At 39.3% G+C, this 20,399-nt stretch overlaps 1 protein-coding gene across 5 annotated transcripts in view; it reads left to right on the top strand.

Moving 5' to 3' along the window:
* Window positions 1–20,030, top strand: part of CD226 (CD226 molecule) — a 91,585-nt gene extending 71,555 nt beyond the window's left edge. For 4 of the 5 annotated variants that reach the window (XM_025886624.2, XM_025886625.2, XM_073898064.1 and 1 more), the window contains 3 exons: window positions 9,391–9,490; window positions 13,862–13,913; window positions 15,649–20,030. In XM_025886624.2, the coding sequence (XP_025742409.1) occupies window positions 9,391–9,490; window positions 13,862–13,913; window positions 15,649–15,762 (266 nt within the window). In that variant the 3' untranslated portion in view covers window positions 15,763–20,030. The remainder of the gene's footprint in view (window positions 1–9,390; window positions 9,491–13,861; window positions 13,914–15,648) is intronic. The other variant, XM_025886626.2, reaches the window with a different exon arrangement.
* The last annotated feature ends 369 nt before the right edge of the window (window positions 20,031–20,399 follow it).

The raw sequence follows: 20,399 nt of genomic DNA on the forward strand, positions 1-20,399 counted from the left end.
AAGCAAAGTTAGATAACAGGTATTTGGGTCTGGAGGGAAGTACTGGTGGCTGATGAAGTCAAGTCCACACGAGGAACAGATGAGGGGAACTTTAGGAGTAACCTCTGGACAAAGGAGAGTCCAGGCTCTTGCTGGAGATAACTGGTGATCACTCAGCTCTCCCATGGCTTCTTGGCTTTGCCAAGGTCTGTGCCAGATCTGCCCACTAGACTCTCCCCTTGTGGGGAAGCCTACTCCCATGAGCAACTAACTGGGAATCTGCTCTAAGTTTTCAAGCACAACCTTCTTCCAGCTTATGTTCCTCCTTCCTTCTCCTTCCTCCCAAATCCTGCTCTCGCTCTAGTTCTTGTAGATATAACTGCCTTTCCTCTTGTTCTTGTAAAGACCAATGAACCCAGAACTGGAGTTATAAGCCAGCAGAATTCTAGTGCCTCACCCTCAAGGACAGAGAGGGTTTAACCTCCAAAACCTCCTAAAAAAAAAAAGGAAGGTTTATTTTCAATATTAAAATACTTGAATAGTTATATTCTCTCATATTTATGGACCTTGATATTGAACAGCCAAATACATAAAATATTTAAATAGTATGGTATGCCTTCTGTGCTTTATTGCATGGCAGAAATGTTTATCTTGATTTCAGTAGAGCATTTGAAAAATTTCCCGTTCTCTCCTCGTGGATACACATAGTAGTGACACCCTAGTGTGTAGAGTTACACTTGGTTAAACAACAGTAATAACAACAGTGTGTTGGGGAATTATAATTAGAAGCAAAATCTCCTCCTTCCCCAGAAAACTGCTCTACAAAAGAGAAAGAAAATAATTTTATTATTAAATAAGCATTAAACCAGAATTCTGATATGTATTGCAGGCAATCTGCCAAGAGAGTGCAAAGACAGAAATCTCACCTTTTATGGGGCCCAGCAGATAGGACCCATTACAAACGTGTTCTCAAGGTAAACAGTAATTAGTCCTCAGGTAAGAGGACTTGACAGCACCATTTGTCACACAGAATTGAACCTAAATTCACCTGGTATTTGGGATGACCATCTGTGTTAGCTAGTTGGCTCTCTCTAAAGGAAAAATGAGCTTCTTACACCATTAAGCCAGGAGGTACTTTTGTACCTTGGAGCTTAAGCTCCTACCCTCCCACAGAATCAGGAGGTCTCTTTCTTGATGATTGCATTCCCAAGGGATGGCTTTGATTTATTACAGCAGAAGAATGCAAAGCAGATCAGCAAAGGTAAAAGGCACATGGGGCAAAGTCAGAAGGACTGACAGATTTCCCAGAAAGAAAGCAGATGTTCAACATAAGCCACACAGTTTGTATCAACAATTTGGACACATTAAACCACCCTAACAGTTAGGGAATGGTGGAAACGCTCCAAAAATCCAGGTTCCACACACTAGCCGATGGCCAACCTTGCATGCAGGCCTTTCCAAGGATAGCAGTCTCTGGCCCGTTCCATTAAATTTTTGGCACACTTAATTCACTAAAAAAGTGAGCAAGATTTGTGCAGTTCTTGACATTCTGACTTATGATGCATAAAACACAGTCTCCTTTAAATAATACATGTTCATGAAAGTTGAGGTTCATGAAAATACAAGAAATATAGCATAAGACCAAAATAAATACTTGGGTGAAAAGATGAGACATCTAATATGACAGAGTCAGGCGTGAAAGTTTTCTCAACAAGTGGACCAAACCAAAGATATTCACCATCCTTATGCCTCCTATTCTGACTTAGATGCCCTGGCCATACACCAATCACTGTAGAGCAGCATGGCCCATAGAGACACCAGAAAATGGAGCTAATGCAGCCATCCTATACCAAGTAGGTAGTAGGTAAGCTTTATGGTCTATCTTAGACTATGTGTATCTCAACTGCTGTAACATTTTTAAGTGTTTAAGTCCTTTGGGAAATATTTTCCATCAATAGAGGCAAAATCAGTATAGCAAAAATTGTACATGGGTTGGAAACTTGCTTCTCTCATTGGTTTGCTCCAGGACAATGATGCAGATTCTCTTACATTTCTGTTTATGTCCTCTTATGCTTCTGTTTCTCATGTTTATGGTTTAGATTTTCTTATGTGCTGTAGGTTTCTCAGTTAAAATCGGATAATACTTTCATTTTGAAGAAGAGTAGTTATTTCTCACTCAGAAGAAAGATTAGAGGCTGATGTCATTGTTCTTTAATTCTCTGAAAATAATTTATTCCCTAGGATCTTCTTGCTATAAAACATGGGAAGGTTTCTGAAATACAGAGTATAAAATTGATTTGCACAAAGCAAGTTGACCTTTGAAAACTTGGAATAATATTACCGTATCAGTATCCACTTGATGTATATTTCAGACATACAGGAAAGTTCAACAGACTTTGGGCCACCATTATATCCAACGGTCCTACAAAGCTACAATTATCTTATTTGTGTTTATCAGTGCTACTTCTGCCTTTCCCCAGGAGGCTGTATCTAGCTGCATGAGCAAGTGTCCTACTACACATGACTAGTTCAATATGAAAAGAATACAAATGAGTTATTTTTTAACCCAATTTGAATGCATGTATACAAAAGATAAGTATACTATTAATAATTTACAGGTTACATGGTGCTTGAAATATAAGGCACCTCTGTATGTTTTATCAAAGCCCCGTAGCCACCCTTGGGGCTGATTTTGTCATCATTTTGCAGTTGCCAAAAATGTGTCTGCAAGATGAAGTGTCTCACATGAGGTCTTCCAGGGAAAAGAATTAGAAGGTAGGACTAGGCCCCAAGGTTTCCCTCCTCAATCTCCATTTTTTTCAGCAAATCCACGTCTAATTGGATATTTACGTTATATAGTGATCACAGATTAGGATCAACCTGGTAATAGTGTGTCAGCTCACATGTATCTGCCCTGTGAGAACTCACACACTGTGTATATTCTGTCTACATAGAATGAAATCTGATATTTCTGCTTCTCTTTTTAATGAAGTAAGAAAACAAGAATAATTTGTAACTGGCATCTACCCTGACCTATCCGGGGCTGGCTAGAGGCTCAGGATCTTTGAGGTTTCCCTAGCATGTCATTTGGTCCAGATATTTAGGTTCTGAGTCACTTTGCTCCCTCGCTCCCTAACCCACCTCAAACTGTAATAAAGGGTAAACAACGGACGTTAGTGTCTGCTCTTGCTAGCCTGGTTCTGGGGAAGGACCTGGCATCATTTCTATCACGAGCCTTTCTAAAGGTTTATAACTCAGCCATAAGTACTTGTCATTGGCAGGAACGTAGCCTGGAGGGTTGCAGTCCTGGAGTAAATTATTCATTTATATATCTCACTGACATGCTTTAAATTGTTTTACCTGTATTTATCTTTTTTGATGGGAGGGAAAATAATCGCTTTATGGTTCACGACACTTTTGTCCCCCTATGAATCAAGACAGCATTGGGATGAAAAAAAATCAGCAAAAAAGTGGCTGCTGAGAATACACAATAATTCTTTCTTTAAGAGAGGGGCTTGAGGGCTGACATTACTCCACCTAAGATCTATTAGCAGAATTTAGGCAAAAGTGAGTGTTAGGAACTACTGATGGACTCCCTGGATCATGCACACCCTTTGCTTTTCCTTTTCGTTTTTAGTCGCGCAGGGCCCAGCGAGTCGTGCGGCTACAGCAGCCTGGTTCCAGGTACGGACTGGTCACGTGCAGGTACGGACTGGTCACGTGAGCACAGCCGCGGGGCAGGGAAAGGAGTACAAAGCAGGACTGGCTGTAGGTGGGAGGCTCTAGGTTGTGACGTCTCCGGAGTGTGAGTGACTCTCCACCTGACTCCCATGCTTTTACCTTTATTCTTCTGGGAAAATGCTCATCCCGTGGGTGTTTTTAAATTGTCTGGGGCCTTCCAAAACAACGTAAGCTCCATCAATCAAGTACGAGGTAGTATACTAACAAATATCATCTCTGCCCCTGGTTCCTTTCACAGAACTCCTGAGCCCTTGTCATTTCCCAAGTGATAGGGGCGCCAGGAGCATCTTTTGCTATAATATTTGGTCTTAGTCCCCAGTTCCTGACACAAGAGCTTCTAGAACCCTTGGACTCTCCAGAGCGGTGAGGGTCTTTTTGCAAGTTAATGAGGCAGCTGGTGGCTGGAAGCACCTTGAGAGCTTCAGGGTGGGGGCTGGATGCCAGAGGAATCAGCCACGCGCTGGGAGGGTTGGAACGTTAAGCCCCATCCCCCTGAAAAAGGGAAGAGGGGCTGGGGTTGAAGTAATCACCAGTGGTCAATGATTTAAGTAGTTGTGCCTATGTAATGGAACCTCCATAAACCCCTAAATGACAGGGTCAGAGAGCTTCTGGGTTGCTGAGCACGTGAAGGTGTTGGGAGAGTGGCCCATCCCTAGAGAGCATGGAAGCTCCATCTCTACTCCCTGTCCTCATTAACTTGCCTTATTTGTCTCTTCCATTTGGCTGTTCCAGAGTTGTTATCTTTTCTAATAAGCCAGTAATAGTAAGTAAAGTGCTTGTCTGAGTTCTGTGAGCTGTTATAGCAAATTATCAGACTTGAGGAGGAGATCATGGAACCTTGGATTTATTTACCTGGTTAGTCCATCAGGGGCAGGGAGGCCTGGATTTGTGATTGGATTTGAAGGTGGAGCACGGGGGCAGTGTTGTGGGACTGAGGCCTTCCCCGTGGGGTCTGTGAAAGCTCGGGGGAAAGGGAGTGTGAGCAGTATTGCGAGTAGAGAAGCAGTTTTGCTCTAGTTGGTGTTTTTCCTTGAGGAACCAAATTCATTTTTACACGCCATTTCATCTGTAATTCCATAGTATGGCTTGAGATACTATGTGTTAAAAGATGAATGAATACACAGATCTGACTCCAATAGGTCAAATATTACTAGAAGAGGTTAAAAGGAGGTAACATATTTGACATTGAAAGATACATTTGAAATTTGGATTTATAATTGAACAGTGTGAAACAGATAACCAGTACATTTCAATGGTTTCTACTTAATTCTACTTGAGAGTTTAATAAGGAATGCCATCTTAATTCTTAAGGATTCTGAATATACTTCTACAAAAACAGTTCTCTACAACTTGTACTTTAAATATCACCACTAAAATTTGTCAGATTATTCTGTTTTAAGCATGCAGACCTTTACACTTTTATACTATGATTTTTTTTCTGATTAATAGAAGAACAATACATCCTTTAGAAAGTTTAGAAAATACCAAAAAGCCTAAGGAAAGAATTGCTTTTAATGCCTCTCTCTGGAGATCATCCACTTTAAAATTTTGGCATTTGTCTCCTTGTAGACTTTTTTCCCATAAGTCCTATACCTGATGGAGATATTACAGCATGTGAAATTGTCAATGCTGGTTTTGAAGTTTTACTTAACCTTATAGTCTATAGTCAGTAGGATTCCATGTCATTGGAATTCCTTACATACATCATCCAAGTGTCTATAGCCAAGGTTTTCAAGGAATGGGCCTCAGATCAGCAAGAAAGATGTTGCATGGGAGCTGCAAATGCAGACCCACCAGGACCTTCTGGATCAGAGGTTTGGAAGAGGGTGCCCCGAAATCTATGGCTTAACAAGCCTCTAGGTGAATCTGATGCAAAGTAAGTTTGAGAACCACAGCCATGCTGTCTTGCTCTTAGTCTGGGAGGAAATAAGGGTTTTCTTTTTGCTGTTCTAAGTGTTTTACACAACCCTTTGTTCACATTTCTGAGTATTTCTTTTTCTTTTTTTTTTTAATATTTTTGTTTATTTGTTTGACAGAGAGAGAGACAGCGAGAGCAGGAACACAGCAGGGGGAGCGGGAGAGGGAGAAGCAGGCTTCCCGCGGAGCAGGGAGCCCGATTCGGGGCTCGATCCCAGGACCCTGGGATCATGACCTGAGCCGAAGGCAAGACGCTCAACGACTGAGCCACCCAGGCGCCCCACCCTGAGTATTTCTCTAGAATAAAAGAGTTAATCAATGTGTAAGCACCTAGTGAAAGACTGTGACACACAGAGACTGAATTCTTTCTGGATGCAGTTGTGGCAGTTTCTACTATTCCAAAGAGAGCTTGAGATGCTCTATCTGACCACAGTCTTCCTCTTACACAGCTTGTTCTTTATGTGCTTTTTCATAGTAAGTTATTTGTATCTTTCATTTTGTCTTCTATAGCTTTTTCTCTTCTTTTTTAGAGAGAGAGAGAGTGTGTGTGTGTGCACGAGTGGCAGGGGGCAGAGGGAGAGGGAGAGGGAGAAAGAGAATCCTAAGTAGGCTCTGCGCTGGGTGGAGGGGGCGGGGGTTGGATCTCCTGACCCTGAGATCATGACCTGAGCTGAAATCAAGAGTCGGTGGCTCACCTGACTGAGCCACCCAGGGACCCCTATAGCTTTTTCTTAATAGCAAGGATGTGTTAAAGGTACTGTTCTTTTGTCTTGACATGTTGCTTGTGATCATTTTAACTACAGATATTTTTCAATTGACCTGGTGAATCCTATATATTTATTTATTTTTATGCCATTTCTCATTCCAGAGATTAAATAATACTTACTTATATTTCTTCTAATGTTGATATGAAAAAATTTAGGGCTGTAGTCCACCCAGATTTTTTTTTTTATTGTAGCAAAGGTCTAAATAGCATTTTCAAAAGTGGTTAAACAATTTTCCCAGAATACTGTCAACGAATATTTTAATAATAACTTTCACTTTCTCACCATGATTTCCTGTTTGATTTAACCTTAGCATCTGTGATATTCAAATTATTTCAGTATAGCAAGTGTGGTCCTTTGATAGTCCTATGTTACAATGCAAAATAATTTCAGGTATTTTGTTCATTTTTTATAATGTACTAAGAACTTAAAAAGCTTATTCTTATTTGACAGGGAGAAAATTTCATTGTTCCTTTTGTAGGAGTGGTTCAATGTATTTTTGTTCTGAATAAATTTAGCTTTCCCTTTCTCCATCATATTTGGACAAAAGCCATTCTTCGACTGTACAGTCTTTAAGGTTCACACATTTTTCTACTTTTATTCACCTTATAGGTTCAACAAGTTTGAAAAATGAAAATAATGTTTATTCTTTGACTTAGTTTCACTTTGTACAAAAGAATGAGTGGATGTAGATTTTGAGCTCCTATCGTGAAAAAAAAATAGCACCTAAGTAGTAGGTCAGGAAGGAAGAAGTAATCTGAGGGAAAGATCGGGGAGAATCCAATGAAAAGCATGATTTTCAGGTTGCTGTAGGATTGCAGGCAGTGTGGGAATCACAGAGCAAGCACTGGGCTTTACTTTCAAGGTTAGAGGGAAGTCATGCTGTTCATCAGCCACAGCCTGGCCCCTTCCTGCAGGAGGGGAGACTGGCGAGTTTGCTGCCCCAAAGAGAGGGGGCAATGGGGACAGCTCCCAGGTTCCAATTCACTCCCAGTCCTGACAAATATATATATATATATATTTAAAGATTTATTTATTTATTATTTTTATTTATTTATTATTTATTATTTTGGAGAGAAAGAGAGAGCAGGGGTGGGGAGAGGGAAAGTGGCAGAGACTGAGGGAGAGAGAGAACCTCCAGCAGAATCTCCGCTGAGCATGGAGCCCAATGTGGGGCTCGATCTCACGACCTTGAGATCATGGCCTGAGCCGAAATCAAGAATCTGCCACTTAACTGACTGAGCCACCCAGGCGCCTCTGGTAACAGCATATATTGATGGATTTTTTTTTCCTGGGAAGGAGCTCTGTGGAAGGTGGTGGGTGAGGAGTCTCATGGGCAGGAGGACATTTTATTTTATTTATATTTTATTTATTTATTTTTTTTAAAGATTTTATTTATTTATTTGAGAGAGAGAGAGAATGAGAGATAGAGAGCACGAGAGAGAAGAGGATCAGAGGGAGAAGCAGACTCCCCGCTGAGCAGGGAGCCCGAAGCGGGACTCGATCCCGGGACTCCGGGATCATGACCTGAGCCGAAGGCAGTTGTTTAACCAACTGAGCCACCCAGGCGCCCCAGGAGGACATTTTAAAGATAAAATGGTCCCTGACCTCACTGAGATCTCGCTTCAGAGGGGTTGTTGCTCTAGTAGTTTATTGCTTATGTGAATATTACCTCATTAGAGTCTCACCACAATTCTGTGATGTAATTAGAACTGTTGTCATTGTCATCACTTGACAGATGAAGAAAGGCATGCAGAGAAGGGTAAGGAATTGGCTGGAGGTCACACAGCTAAAGAGTGACAGAGTCAGGGAGAGAATCGCAGATTTCTGGACCATTGTTCTTTCTACTTAAGCACTGAGTCAGAGTAACATATTTCTTCTGATTACTTTTTTTTTTAAAGATTTTATTTATTTATTTAACAGAGAGGCAGACAGCGAGAGAGGGAACACAAGCAGAGGGAGTGGGAGAGGGAGACACAAGCTTCCCGGGGAGTAGGGAGCCCGACGCGGGGCTCGATCCCAGGACCCTGGGACCATGACCAGAGCCATGGGCAGACACTTAAGCGACTGAGCCCCCCAGGCGTCCCTCTTCTGATTACTTTTTATCATTAACTCGGATTGAGTAAAAAATATTTCTTAAATTCTACTTTTAAAATTATACTGTTGTGTGAATGTACTTAATTTATCAGCCTTAAGAAGTAATCTTCATTTATATACTCTTGATAGCTTTTTTTTTCTACAAAAGATTTTATGTATGTGATTGGGAGCTCCTTAGAGTGAAGGGTTATTTGTCTCAAACATACACTCTTTCTATTCTTGTTCTTTTTAAAATTTTTAACTGAAGTTTAGTTGACCTACAATATTAAATGAGTTTCATGTATGCAGTATGGTGACTCAACAATTATATGTACATTAGGAAAGGTCACCACAGTAAGTCTAGTTACCATCTGTCACTGGAGAAAGGTATGACGGTATTGCTCCCCATATTCCATATGCTGTCCTTTCCATCCTTGTGGCTTATTTATTTTATAACTAGAAGTTTGTACCTCTTAATCCCCTTCACCTATTTATGTTTTTAGAGGTGGGGAAGGGGCAGAGGGCGAGGGAGAGAGAATCTTAAGCAGGCTTCACGTGACGCAGAGCTTGATCTCTTGATCCTGAGATCGGGACCTGAGTCGAAATCAAGAGTTGGACGCTTAACCAACTGAGCCACCCCGGCGCAGCTCCCTTCACCAATCTATCCTTGTTCTTCTTAAGGCGTTAAACTCAGCCTTGAATCAAGGAACTAATAAAAATCTGTGAGGAGTCACAAATATTTAGAAGACTCTAAAGTAAAAATTCTTTTTCCCTTACTCTCATCCTGTTATTTCATTGGCTTGTTTTGAATTGTTACTCTATTTGATTAATGTTCCCTTTCCTCATTTTCCCACCGTTTTTTTCTGGACTTAGCTGAATTCCTAATTCCTATTATATATTTTTTTCCTCCTAGGTAAAACTGATAACCACTACATCGTCTTTGTGGCTGGAGGGGCAGTTGTGTTGTTGCTGTTTGTTATCCTAACCACCGCCATTGTCATTTCTTACAACAGGTGAGTATTGCAGCTCATCCTGATTCTTGTTTCCCTTGAGTCATCCTGATATGAGGGGTTCTCTGTGAATAACCCAACAGTTGGCCAAGCTGCCCTAGCCCTCGCATACAGCGTTTTGAGTATTTTTCTGACACAAGAGAGAAGTAGTTGTGGTAATATCAGAGGAGAAAGCTAGAGTAGCTCATTTAAGAATTAGTAGGAACTGCTCCGATGTTAGCAGCGGTTTCATATTCTGGGCAGCCAACTGCCTGGAGCCTCTGCCGTGTCTCTCTTGTCCTCTCTCTTCCTCGTCCTGCAGGGAAAAGAGGGTGTTGGGCGAGGGGTGCTGTGTGTGCCTGCGTGCGTACATGCAGCCATCTTTCCGTCTGCGCGTGCGTGCGAGCGTGCATCCGTGCGTGTGTGCGTGCGTGCGTGTGATGAGGGGGGAGGGAGGGAGGAATTCTGAGAAGGGGAAGAACAGGGTTGAGCAGCAATAATGCCTTCATGTATTCATTCATCAAATATCTATTGCAACAGTAGTGGACAAGATGTGATGGAGTGCACATTCTAATAAATAAGCAACATACTTTTAAATGGTTGTATAGTTTCTGAAACAAGCAACAGAGATGCTATTCCTAAAAAAAATTATTTTGGAAGAGAGGTGTGTTGGAAGGGGCTACCTTAGAGAGAGTAGATAGTCATTGACCTCTACTTAAGTTTCCCACCTTTTACTCTCTGCGGCACACTTGGGAACTTGCTGGAATATTCTGGGTTGACTCTGCCCTTTCTTGCTGTCTCACGCTCACCAACTCACTTGTCTAGGTATTTGTCGTAATCTTAGCTGTAATCATATTGAATTGAAATTACTCTTTATGCTTGTGTTCCAACTAAAGTGTTCTCTTGTTAGCAGAGGGAAGGAATACATCTATCTCCTCTTCTCTTCTACCCCAGCAATATTACCACACACACACACACACACACACACGCATGCACGCACGCACGCACATAGGCACACACACGTGCAAGTGCATGTGTATTAATAGGATATCAGGTAGATTTCTCTATCTCATCTCCATATCCCAGCCTCACCTCTTTGGAGCTGGTATTACAACTCCCTGGAGGTTAGTTAATGCTCCCAGTCTGCCCCCAGCTCCAGCTGTCTCCTCTCTTTCTTTGGAGCACACCTGACTTTTCCTGGTTGCTCTTCTAAAAGCTAGTATCCTTCCTGTTTAACACCTTTTCTTGTCTTTCTACTGCCACCAGAATAAGGTTAAAACTCATTAACCCTGTCTCAAAGGCACCCTTTGTTCTGACTTCCACCCAGTTAGTGGGACCCCAATCTAATGTTCCTTTATATTTTCTACTTTACTGCCCCAATGTCAACAAATTTTGTTAAAACTTCAAGTCTCATTTTGTGAACACCCCCGACTCTCTTCCCATTTGGGTAGCTAACAAAGTGCTGTTTCCCCCATGTTTGGCTTTACTCCTGTGGCTCATTCAAGGTGTGGGACACATGTCCCCTTTGGGAGGTCTGTCCTGGTCCTCCCTCCCTGCAAAGAGACCTGATGGCACCGTCTGTTGCGCCTTGCACCCTGCTTTGTAGCTTCATCATTTTTGTGCTGTCTTCCCTTCTGTTCAAAATGTCAGGGATTGCATTTTATTCATTTCTTAGTGTTTGATAGCATTTAGCACTAATCTTTCCAAAATAACGGATGGTCAATAAGCATTTGTCTAATTAAACTGAAACACAGAACTCTCGTTTTCCCTTTCTTTCCATCACGGGCTGCCCTCAAGTCTTTCCCTGGTCGGAAATTGAACAAATTAGCAAATTGAGGGAAGGAACCCAGGATGTTAGTGACACTAAGGATTTTTCTACTGCTTCACCTTGGTTGATGAAAAATGCACCGAGGGCGGCTGTGACAGCAGGAGCACCCGGAAACACGGGCAACATGATAGGAGAGAGTGAGTGACAGCATGGATCTCTGGAAGGTCACAGATGTTGGACATGATGGATTTAGCTTCATGAAAATGCATTACTTTTACATGAATAGCTAAATTGAACTGTAGAATATATTGTCCCACTTGGTTAAATGTGATAAAAAGATTAGTGGACTTGAATGTGTAATCATGGCCGAACATCACAAAGGAAGAAGCGCTTGTTCTTTCTACCTTGTCGCCCGAATCAGTTTGTGGTTGTAACTTAGAAAAATGACCCAAGGGCTTAAACAATGGTCTTCAGAACTCTGTCTTCCTGACCATTTAAAATAATCCTGCCGCTTCCAATGTGCTGACTTGGGGAGAAGCCAGTGGAGATCACAGTGTGCCTGAACGAAACCAAGTCCTTCCTTCACACCCAGTACCCCGGAGCCTGTGTGTCCAGAGGCATTTCCCACACTTTCTCTGCTCTCATTTTGTGTTGCTTCCAGTTAGAGATCAGAATGGTCACATTGTTAAGTGAATGTGGTTGGTGGGCGTGCGTAGCCCTGGTTAGGTGTGGCAGGAGCCAAAAGACAGTGGACACATTGACGGGTGTGTCTACAGGAAGAAATTTAATGTTTAGCGTGCAAAATGTTAAACACTTATGTTTCCTTTTATTGTCAACTTTGATGTTCACAACAAATAGGCTCTTTTGCTTAGCCTGGGACTCTCCCAGTTTCAGCACTGAAAATTCCTCATTCTGGGGAAACTGCTGAGAATGAAGCAAACCAGAATGGTCTGGGGGCACCTGGGTGGCTCAGTCGTTAAGTGTCTGCCTTCAGCTCAGGTCATGATCTCAGCGTCCTGGGATCGAGCCCCGCATTGGGCTTCCTGCTCAGCGGGGGAGTCTGCTTCTCCCTCTCCCTCTGTGCTCTCTCTCAAAAAAATAAATAAAATCTTAAAAAAAAAAAAAAGAGTGAAGCAAACCAGAATGGTCTGTCAACCTAGAACAAACCACAGTGTTCACCATCTTTATTTTATAGAGGAGAGGACTGAACTTTATAGATGCAAATAACTGGTAAATTGCTGGGCACAAGTTAAACACAGATCATCTGACTCTAAATTTCTTGTTCTCTTTTCTTCATCATATTGGATATTCTAGGATTATGTAAACAATATGTATATTTGGACCTCTTTGGGAAAGTTAATCTATATTATGATATAGTGATGTGATGATTTGACAAAAGGTCCACTGTCATAGATTTGTTTCTTCCTTTGTAAAAAGAGAATCGTAATAGCATCTACATCACAGATTTCTTTTAAGGAGTAAATAATTTATATGAAAGACCTGGAAACATCACTTTCACATAATAAACTTAACACATCAAAAAATTAAATTAATTGCATAAAAGAGTCTTTATAAGTAAACAAATACACACAGAGTAAGATCAGTTTGTGATTATGTCGACACAGCGGGAGGATTTCCTAGTGACTAGGAGAGAACAACATCCATCATCTGAACCTTTCCTTGGAGAGAGACTAGTTTGGCTGGTTTTTAAACTTTCTGTGAAGGAATTACAACTTCATCTTTTTGCATAAAGGAAAAAATACCTTACGTTTTTGCATCTAACCCATCTCCTCTGTGGTCTGATAAAAATCTTTTCTTTAGGGAGATGAAAAAAAGATATCATCTCCCATAATAACTATTTTCATGCACTTGGGTAGAGTCGTTTCATCTAGTGCATTCAGTTTTAGTAGCCTCTATTCATCTTCTCTTGAATTTTCAAAGATTCCTCCTGATGTTAGGTTTTTATAGTTTTCATTGGAATGGTGGAGAGTTTATGGAATAGTATGGCTCCAGATGGCCCATGGAACTGGGGCAACATGGCTCCAGACACAGTGAGCGTAATAGTCATGAGGGAAGGCTGTGGATTCAAATCCCGACACTACCACTAGCCAACCACATGATTTAGGGCAAGTTACTCTTCCTCTCTTGCCTCAGTTTCCCAATCTGAGTTAAATATAGAGGTTTTGATGAAAGCTAAATAAAATAATCCATTGAGGAGTTTTAGTAAAACACCTGAACTTTCTCTAAAGCTTAACTCTATTATCACTGTCATCCAAGATGTTACACTGTCGACACTGAAAAGGAAGTTTTTAATTGTGGGAAATCTCTAAGCTCAAGATTATTTGGAGAAGGCAGTAAGCCATTTATGCAATAACATACTATGAACCATTCTTCAGTAAGCTCGCTGAGATTAATTATTAATATACACTGGCTGGATATCCATTTAGATGCCCTCACCATCTGTGGAAAATAATTAGGTCAAGGGAATTTTGAGTAGGTATGTATGAAGCAACTTCAACATAGTGAAGGCATGTAGGCTGGGGTACAAGTAGGGTATAATACTATATGCCATAATACTAGTGCTGAAGTGTAAGATCTTAATGCCTCTATTGAATATGTATTCTTAGGAGAAGGAGACAGAAAAAGCTATTTAAACAACCCTGGGATGCACTGAATAAGGTAAGTTTTCTCAGAGCTGTCATTTTCCACCTTTTGTGCATTGTAATATCCTGTAAAGTCGGTCCATTTAGCAGTCGACAACCTTATTGTTCTCCTTTCAATTACCTGGCCATGTAGTGGATCAGCTATTTGAGGAAACACCTGTTCTCTGACCGTTCTCTTATTATTGACGCCCTTTGAAACAGTTTGTCTTACTTTCATGTTCATTGTCTCCACTTTTGGTCAGATTTTCTCTTTAACATATGTGATTCTGTTTACAAAAATTTTTAAAGATTTATTTATTTTATTTTAGACAGAGACTCTCTAAAATAAAGACAGAGTGGGGGAAAGGGGTAGGTAGAGGGAAAGAATCTTCAAGTAGACTGCCTGTTGAGCATGGAGCCCAATGCAGGGCTCCATCTCACGACCCTGAGATCACGACCTGAGCTGAAACCAAGAGTCAGATGCTCAACCAACTGAGCCACCCAGGTGCCCCTGTTTACAAAATTTTACAGCAAAACATTTCCCCAAGTGTTATCTAAAATTACATCATTTCTCTTCAATTTAATTATTTGCAGTTGAATTCTACATGACCAAAACATCAAGTAATAAAAATTTTCTGACAATCTAATATGTGTGCTTTGGACTTCTGTTACCTATTTATTTATCAGTTTAATTTTTTTTCTTCTATTAGTTACCCTTTGCACACCAAATTTTTTTTTTTTTTCTGAATAATTCGTGGCTGGCTTTTTGACAGTAACTGGAAAGACTATAGAAGTTTTGCCTCGTTTCATCTGCCACTCCAGCAAGCGATAAAACATTGCTGTCAAATTTTGGGGTCCCTTCTTTGTCCTTAGCTGTTTGTCCACTCAAGCCAATCTAAAGCCACATTTATTGCTGTGAATGTCAGGGGAGGGAAGGAACTTTGCAACTTCCTATATTAAGTATTCAACTTGTTCAGTCTTTTGTAGAATAATGATATTTTGAACGATGAGTAGAAAGATAGTGAGTCGGACTGTGAAAAAAAGAAGCTGACCTACTTGATTGTTTTGGGGTTTTCAACAGGCTCTGGAATTACAGGTGGAAGTGCAACTTTCTTTTTGCTTTTTCCTTGCAAGCACCAAAACCACTCTCAGTTTCCAAATTACTCACCAAAAGACCTTTCTCTCTTCTTCTTTTCCTCTCAATTTCTCTCTCTCTCACCCATGCCTACATATTTTCTGCCACATACATGTATAGGTGGCCAAAGTGACTTGATTAGTGTAGAGAATGTTTTATGACATCATCTTGAAAGTAATGCCAGTTTATTTTGTTAATTTCTTTTGTTGTGTTTAGTTGCTTATTGTCAAGACATGACACTGTGTACTTTAAAAGTATTGTTTATTAAAGCATTCATTCAACAGAAATTATTAAGTACCCACTATGGGACATACTATACTAAACTTCCATTTAAAAATGAGACTAATGGTTCCTATCAAAACAGCCTGGGACATTGGGAGAGAGTTCTAAGTGTTTCATAATCTAATATAAAAAGTGATAATCTAGAGTAGTCTCCTGTTGCATCTTATTCTGAGCCCTGAAAGTAAAAAATGTGATTTCTCATAGAAGTTCAGTACAAAGAAGAGAATGTTTTATGAAATTAATCATAATAGAAATTTGACTTATATTGTGGTTGATTTAAGGAGAGATTTGTTTTGAGTATCTTTATTGTCTGCTGCAATGCAGTGAATCATTGACATTCTGTCTGTCTTTCTAGGAAGCCAACGACTACAGAAATCCCGACTCTACCAATCAATCATCGGATGGTGCAAGAGAGGATATTTATGTCAACTATCCAGCCTTCTCTCACAGGCCAAAGACCAGAATCTAAGCTTTTTCCTTGATATGAGCAAATTTGTGATGACTGTTATGCATGTGGATCTTTATATAATTTTTTCCCACTACTCAGTGGCTACCCTGGATACCAGTTGGCTAAATTTATTTAATTTGATAGGAAAAATACTTTATAACCTGGAGAGCATTCTTAACAGAAAAGTTTCAGGAAACCTGACTCTAATTAGCATATACATAAAGGGAAACTTACTGAGTCATGTAATGGAAGAATCCAGGGGAGAGATCGAGCTTCAGGCAAGGGTTATTTACCAAGGTTTAAATGTCATGTCTAGAATTAAGTTGGGGCATAAACCCGTTTCTGGGCCTCCTTTTGTGGAGTTGGATCCACTTTATTGGTGTTAGCCTAACTCTTATTCATGTGTTTCCCTTGTGTTTCCAATAACCCTTGGCAATTCATAATCCTTGTTTCTGCCTGGTAAAGAATTTATTTCTCTGATAAAGCAAACAAATTTGGTTATTTGTCCATCATGAAACAGGCATTATGGCTGGAAAGGATGAAATGGCTTAAGTCAATTAAGGGTTCACCTCTAGAATGAGGACTGAGGCCAAAGCACATTACCAGGAAATTCAGGGTATCATTAGAGGAGGGAAATGGGGCCTGGAAGCTGCGCTGGTGGCCAACAAATGTGGACTGCAATGCCATTCCCAAACATCTCTTATTAACCAACAAAAAAGAGAATATGTGGGTGGATCTGGGTTAGCTTCCTCTCTCCCCACTTTAAAATCTGCTCTATCAGCATAGTCCAGAAGAGTAGTTGGCAGCAGAATAAATGAATGGTCAAGAGGAAGACAAATGTGACAGGGAAATCTCTTCACTCTCTATTATCAAATAAAGTAATCCCTGATTCCACATGGAATTCTTGCCACTCTCCCTGGCTTAGCTTTATGAGATGGTCCAATAATAACTTAATGTTTTTGATATTGAATTTTTCTACTTTTGAGAATTACTTTAAATATGTAAATCCTTTCAAAAGAGTCAGGCACCTAGGCATTATTAATGGTTTTTAAAAAAATAATTATGGGAAATCTGAATATAAGAAAAAGAATGGTAGTTAGAAGTGTGGTTTGGGTTGTGGTAGAAACATGAGGGGGAGGAACATTGAGGGGGGTGTAGGGAAGAAGGAACAGGGAACAAAGAATGGGAAGATACAGAGATAACCTTGTCTTGCTTCACAGTTTGGCCAAAGACAACCCTAGCAATATCAATACAGAGCCATTAGTGGCCATCCTGTCATTGTTCAAATTCTAGATGGGGTCAGACGAAGAAAAGTCGTCCTGAAGATAAATAACGGTCATGATCACCTTGAAACCATAATGGTCATTACCAAAGATAGAGATCATTCATGTCTCAAATATTTATTACTCATCTTTAAAACATTCACCACAAAAATTGCATGTAAGTATCAAAGTTGTAGATTTTTATGATAATTTTAAGTGAACCAAACCAAATTCTCATGTTATCTAGGAAGACTTGAAGCTGTAATTTACAGTTTTAAGTGAGTCAGTGGATATTTTATGATAGCTTTAACTACTATGCATGCCCAATAGTGTAGTGATTCTGTGAATCACAGAAATTATGAATGCCCCTGCCTGCTTCAGAAGGGAAAAAGTAAAAATGTCCACTTCTCATGAGGTATTTCCAAATTCTCAATGACTAATATGGGTGAGAAGGAAAGCATTTCTACCAATGCAATATGGGGAAATGGAAATCCGACTTGAACAGAGGAGATGACGTGTTTGGGGGCAGGGTGCACAGTACAACCAGATGCCATTGTCCTGGAGGTTTAACTCGTGGAAGAATTCTGCAGCAGAGCCTACAGACCATTTTAAACCAGTCTCTTTCTCCGTGAATGTTTTGCTTTTTCTTTAATCTGTCACTCAGAATATTTATGAGAACTATATCCTCTGTCCCTCTTCTTCGGGTATTCTTCCTCTGCAGAGCTCAGGATTTTTCAGGCATTTGGAACCCTTCTAAGTCCTGCTGGAATTTCTCTGTCCCCCCCGCCATCCCACCCACTGCCGCTGGTCCTGTTACACTCTCAGCTGATCATGCTGATGAAATTCTACTCACTAGTTTCCTTTCCCTGGACATCTTTACTTATTAACAAAACACTTTCATTATTGTCTGTTTAATATCATTCCTAATTTGCTAGAATTTCGTAACTCTACTATATATATATAATATGTATATGTATAAAACTATACCTACTATATAGATACTACATGGTATATATAGTATATTGCGTGTATATGCATCACACACACACACATATATAAATATATGAACATATATATATTTCCCCCTAATCTGTTTTACCTACTAGTCTGTTGTTATTAAGGAAACCGATCAAAACAGTTCCACAGAATAAAATGTCAGAATTGAATTAAATTATGTTTTAAATCTTTTTTGAAAGGTGCTACTTAGGGAGCAAGATGCTTCCTAGGATTCTTTTTTACATATATAATTTATGATGATATATAATATATTACATAAAAATCTATGTTTCCTTTGAATGCCATAAATGTAAATTTGAATATTTCCATTAAAGTAACCAATTAAAGGGAATTGCTGTGTGATGACAAGTTAGGTAAGTTTGTTAAATGTCATTATAGAGTATACAGTTTTTTGGGGGAAAGGATACATGCCATTAACCTATGATGACTAGGTATTGATTATATTATCATCAGAGAGACCTTGAGACATTATTTAAAGGCCTTTATGCATACTGAGAAAATAGAATTGAAATTTCATTAGCTTGTAATTACGCTTATGGATGCAAGGCAGTAGATGAGGCTATATTCTTTACTTGGTCAATATTAAATTTTTAGGATTTTTAAGTGAATCAATTTATTACTAAAATATTATACATATAAATTTAAAATACATTGGTTATCAATTTACAAGACAAAGGAAGATAAAAATAACTAGTAGGTTTACTTTCATTGTAAATATTCAAGTTATGTTGGTTTATATAGAACTATCTTAAATCACATCTACAGCTGCATTACCATAATTTACCAAATTGGTAGAGTCCATATTGTATTTAGAAATTGCTGTAATCAAAGTGCTTCTCCTTGATTTATAATAATGTGCTATATTCTGTACTGCTTGTATGAGATTTCAGCAAGATTGCAGGTATTGTAGAACTCAATGTTTATAAAGTTCAGGTGGAGGTGCTAAATTGTGAGTAAAGTGTTTAGTTTCTTTCCACAATAGTGGAAAAATATCTTTGAAAAATATAAAGTGGTGCAAACCTATAACACAATTAAGTATCATTATTTGGCCACTACTAGAACATAGAACCTAGAAAGTGTTGACCTTCACATTCAGGCTTTTGCATAAATTAATACACTTTTATACTGGTCTTTTCACTGGAATTATTCTAAGTCAAGTCTCTAGGCTCTTATACATTTATCTGAAACATAAAAACAAGTATTTTTTAAAAAAAATTTTCTATTGCTAGTGACCCATGTGTAGAACTGTGGCTTCTAGAATTCACTGCAATGCTTTCTAAGGGAATTTTACAAAATCTTCAAGGTTGGTTTACATAGTATTTCAGATTCAAAGCACTAACTGTGTTGCAAGGTATCATAATAAAAGATCGAATCTGGGGATATGTATGATAAATGTCTGCAATAATTCCCATTTATTGCCTATTGTCCCTGTTTGAATGATGGGTTATATAGTCACCCTGTTTAAAACATTTTTTCCAGTTTTATGTGTAATTTCAGATTGTCTGGTTTTGTAGGGCATGCAATGTACCTGACATACTGAATTCTGTTGTTTGAATGAATAAAGTGCAGTGTTTCACCATCATTAGTTTTACTTGCCATCAAAGAATATTAGAAAAAAAGTCCTCTAGAATAATATTAACATAAAGAGTTAAATGCAGAAAAAATTCAAACCACTGACGCTTTATAACTTCTATAGCAATGCAACATTCAGTGCATTTTCTAAGTGCGTGTAGTTCAAAATCAAAGTGCTGTATGCGGGGTTTTTGCAAAAATAAGTTTCCTGTCCTTCCCATTTTCCCTCCTTTGAGACAACAAATTTCACTTCCTCTATTACTTTATTTCTCTCTACTTCTCTGAATAGCATGCTTATATCATTACTAGATTTTTTTTTCAATTTTAGACGTTTTTTGATACAGATGCTTTCTTCTCCACGAACTCACCACACATGCATACATTTTTCATGTGCCCATCCTTCCAAAATGTTTGTATTAAAGTTTGATTATTTCAGTATTTGGTGTTTATGTTTTTATGACTTTGCCAACACTCTTCTCAGCTGAATCAAATGGTAAAAATGATCATGCTTCTCTCCTACAGAACTTTGGTTTTCACCTGGAGCTAATAATTGTCTCTTTTTAGCTTTTAATAGTTTTGTATTTACCTTAAGCTTATCTCAAAATCTTCACCAGTGACCTAGATAATCTCTCCAGATTCTCTGTGTTGCAGCAGATGTTCCCAACAATTTTAACTTCCTGAAAAATTTACCCTAGAATCTTGACTTGGGTCATTAAGCAGTGGTTTTTCCTGCATAGCTCTCATCCTCTGTCTCCCTTCAGAGAAAATGAAGACAAAGGAACATAAAACCTGGAATCAATTCTAGAA

This window comes from Callorhinus ursinus, unplaced genomic scaffold (assembly GCF_003265705.2).
Source record: "Callorhinus ursinus isolate GAN/ISIS: 27379988/994484 unplaced genomic scaffold, GSC_fseal_2.0 scaffold11, whole genome shotgun sequence".
NCBI classification, from domain to species: domain Eukaryota; kingdom Metazoa; phylum Chordata; class Mammalia; order Carnivora; family Otariidae; genus Callorhinus; species Callorhinus ursinus.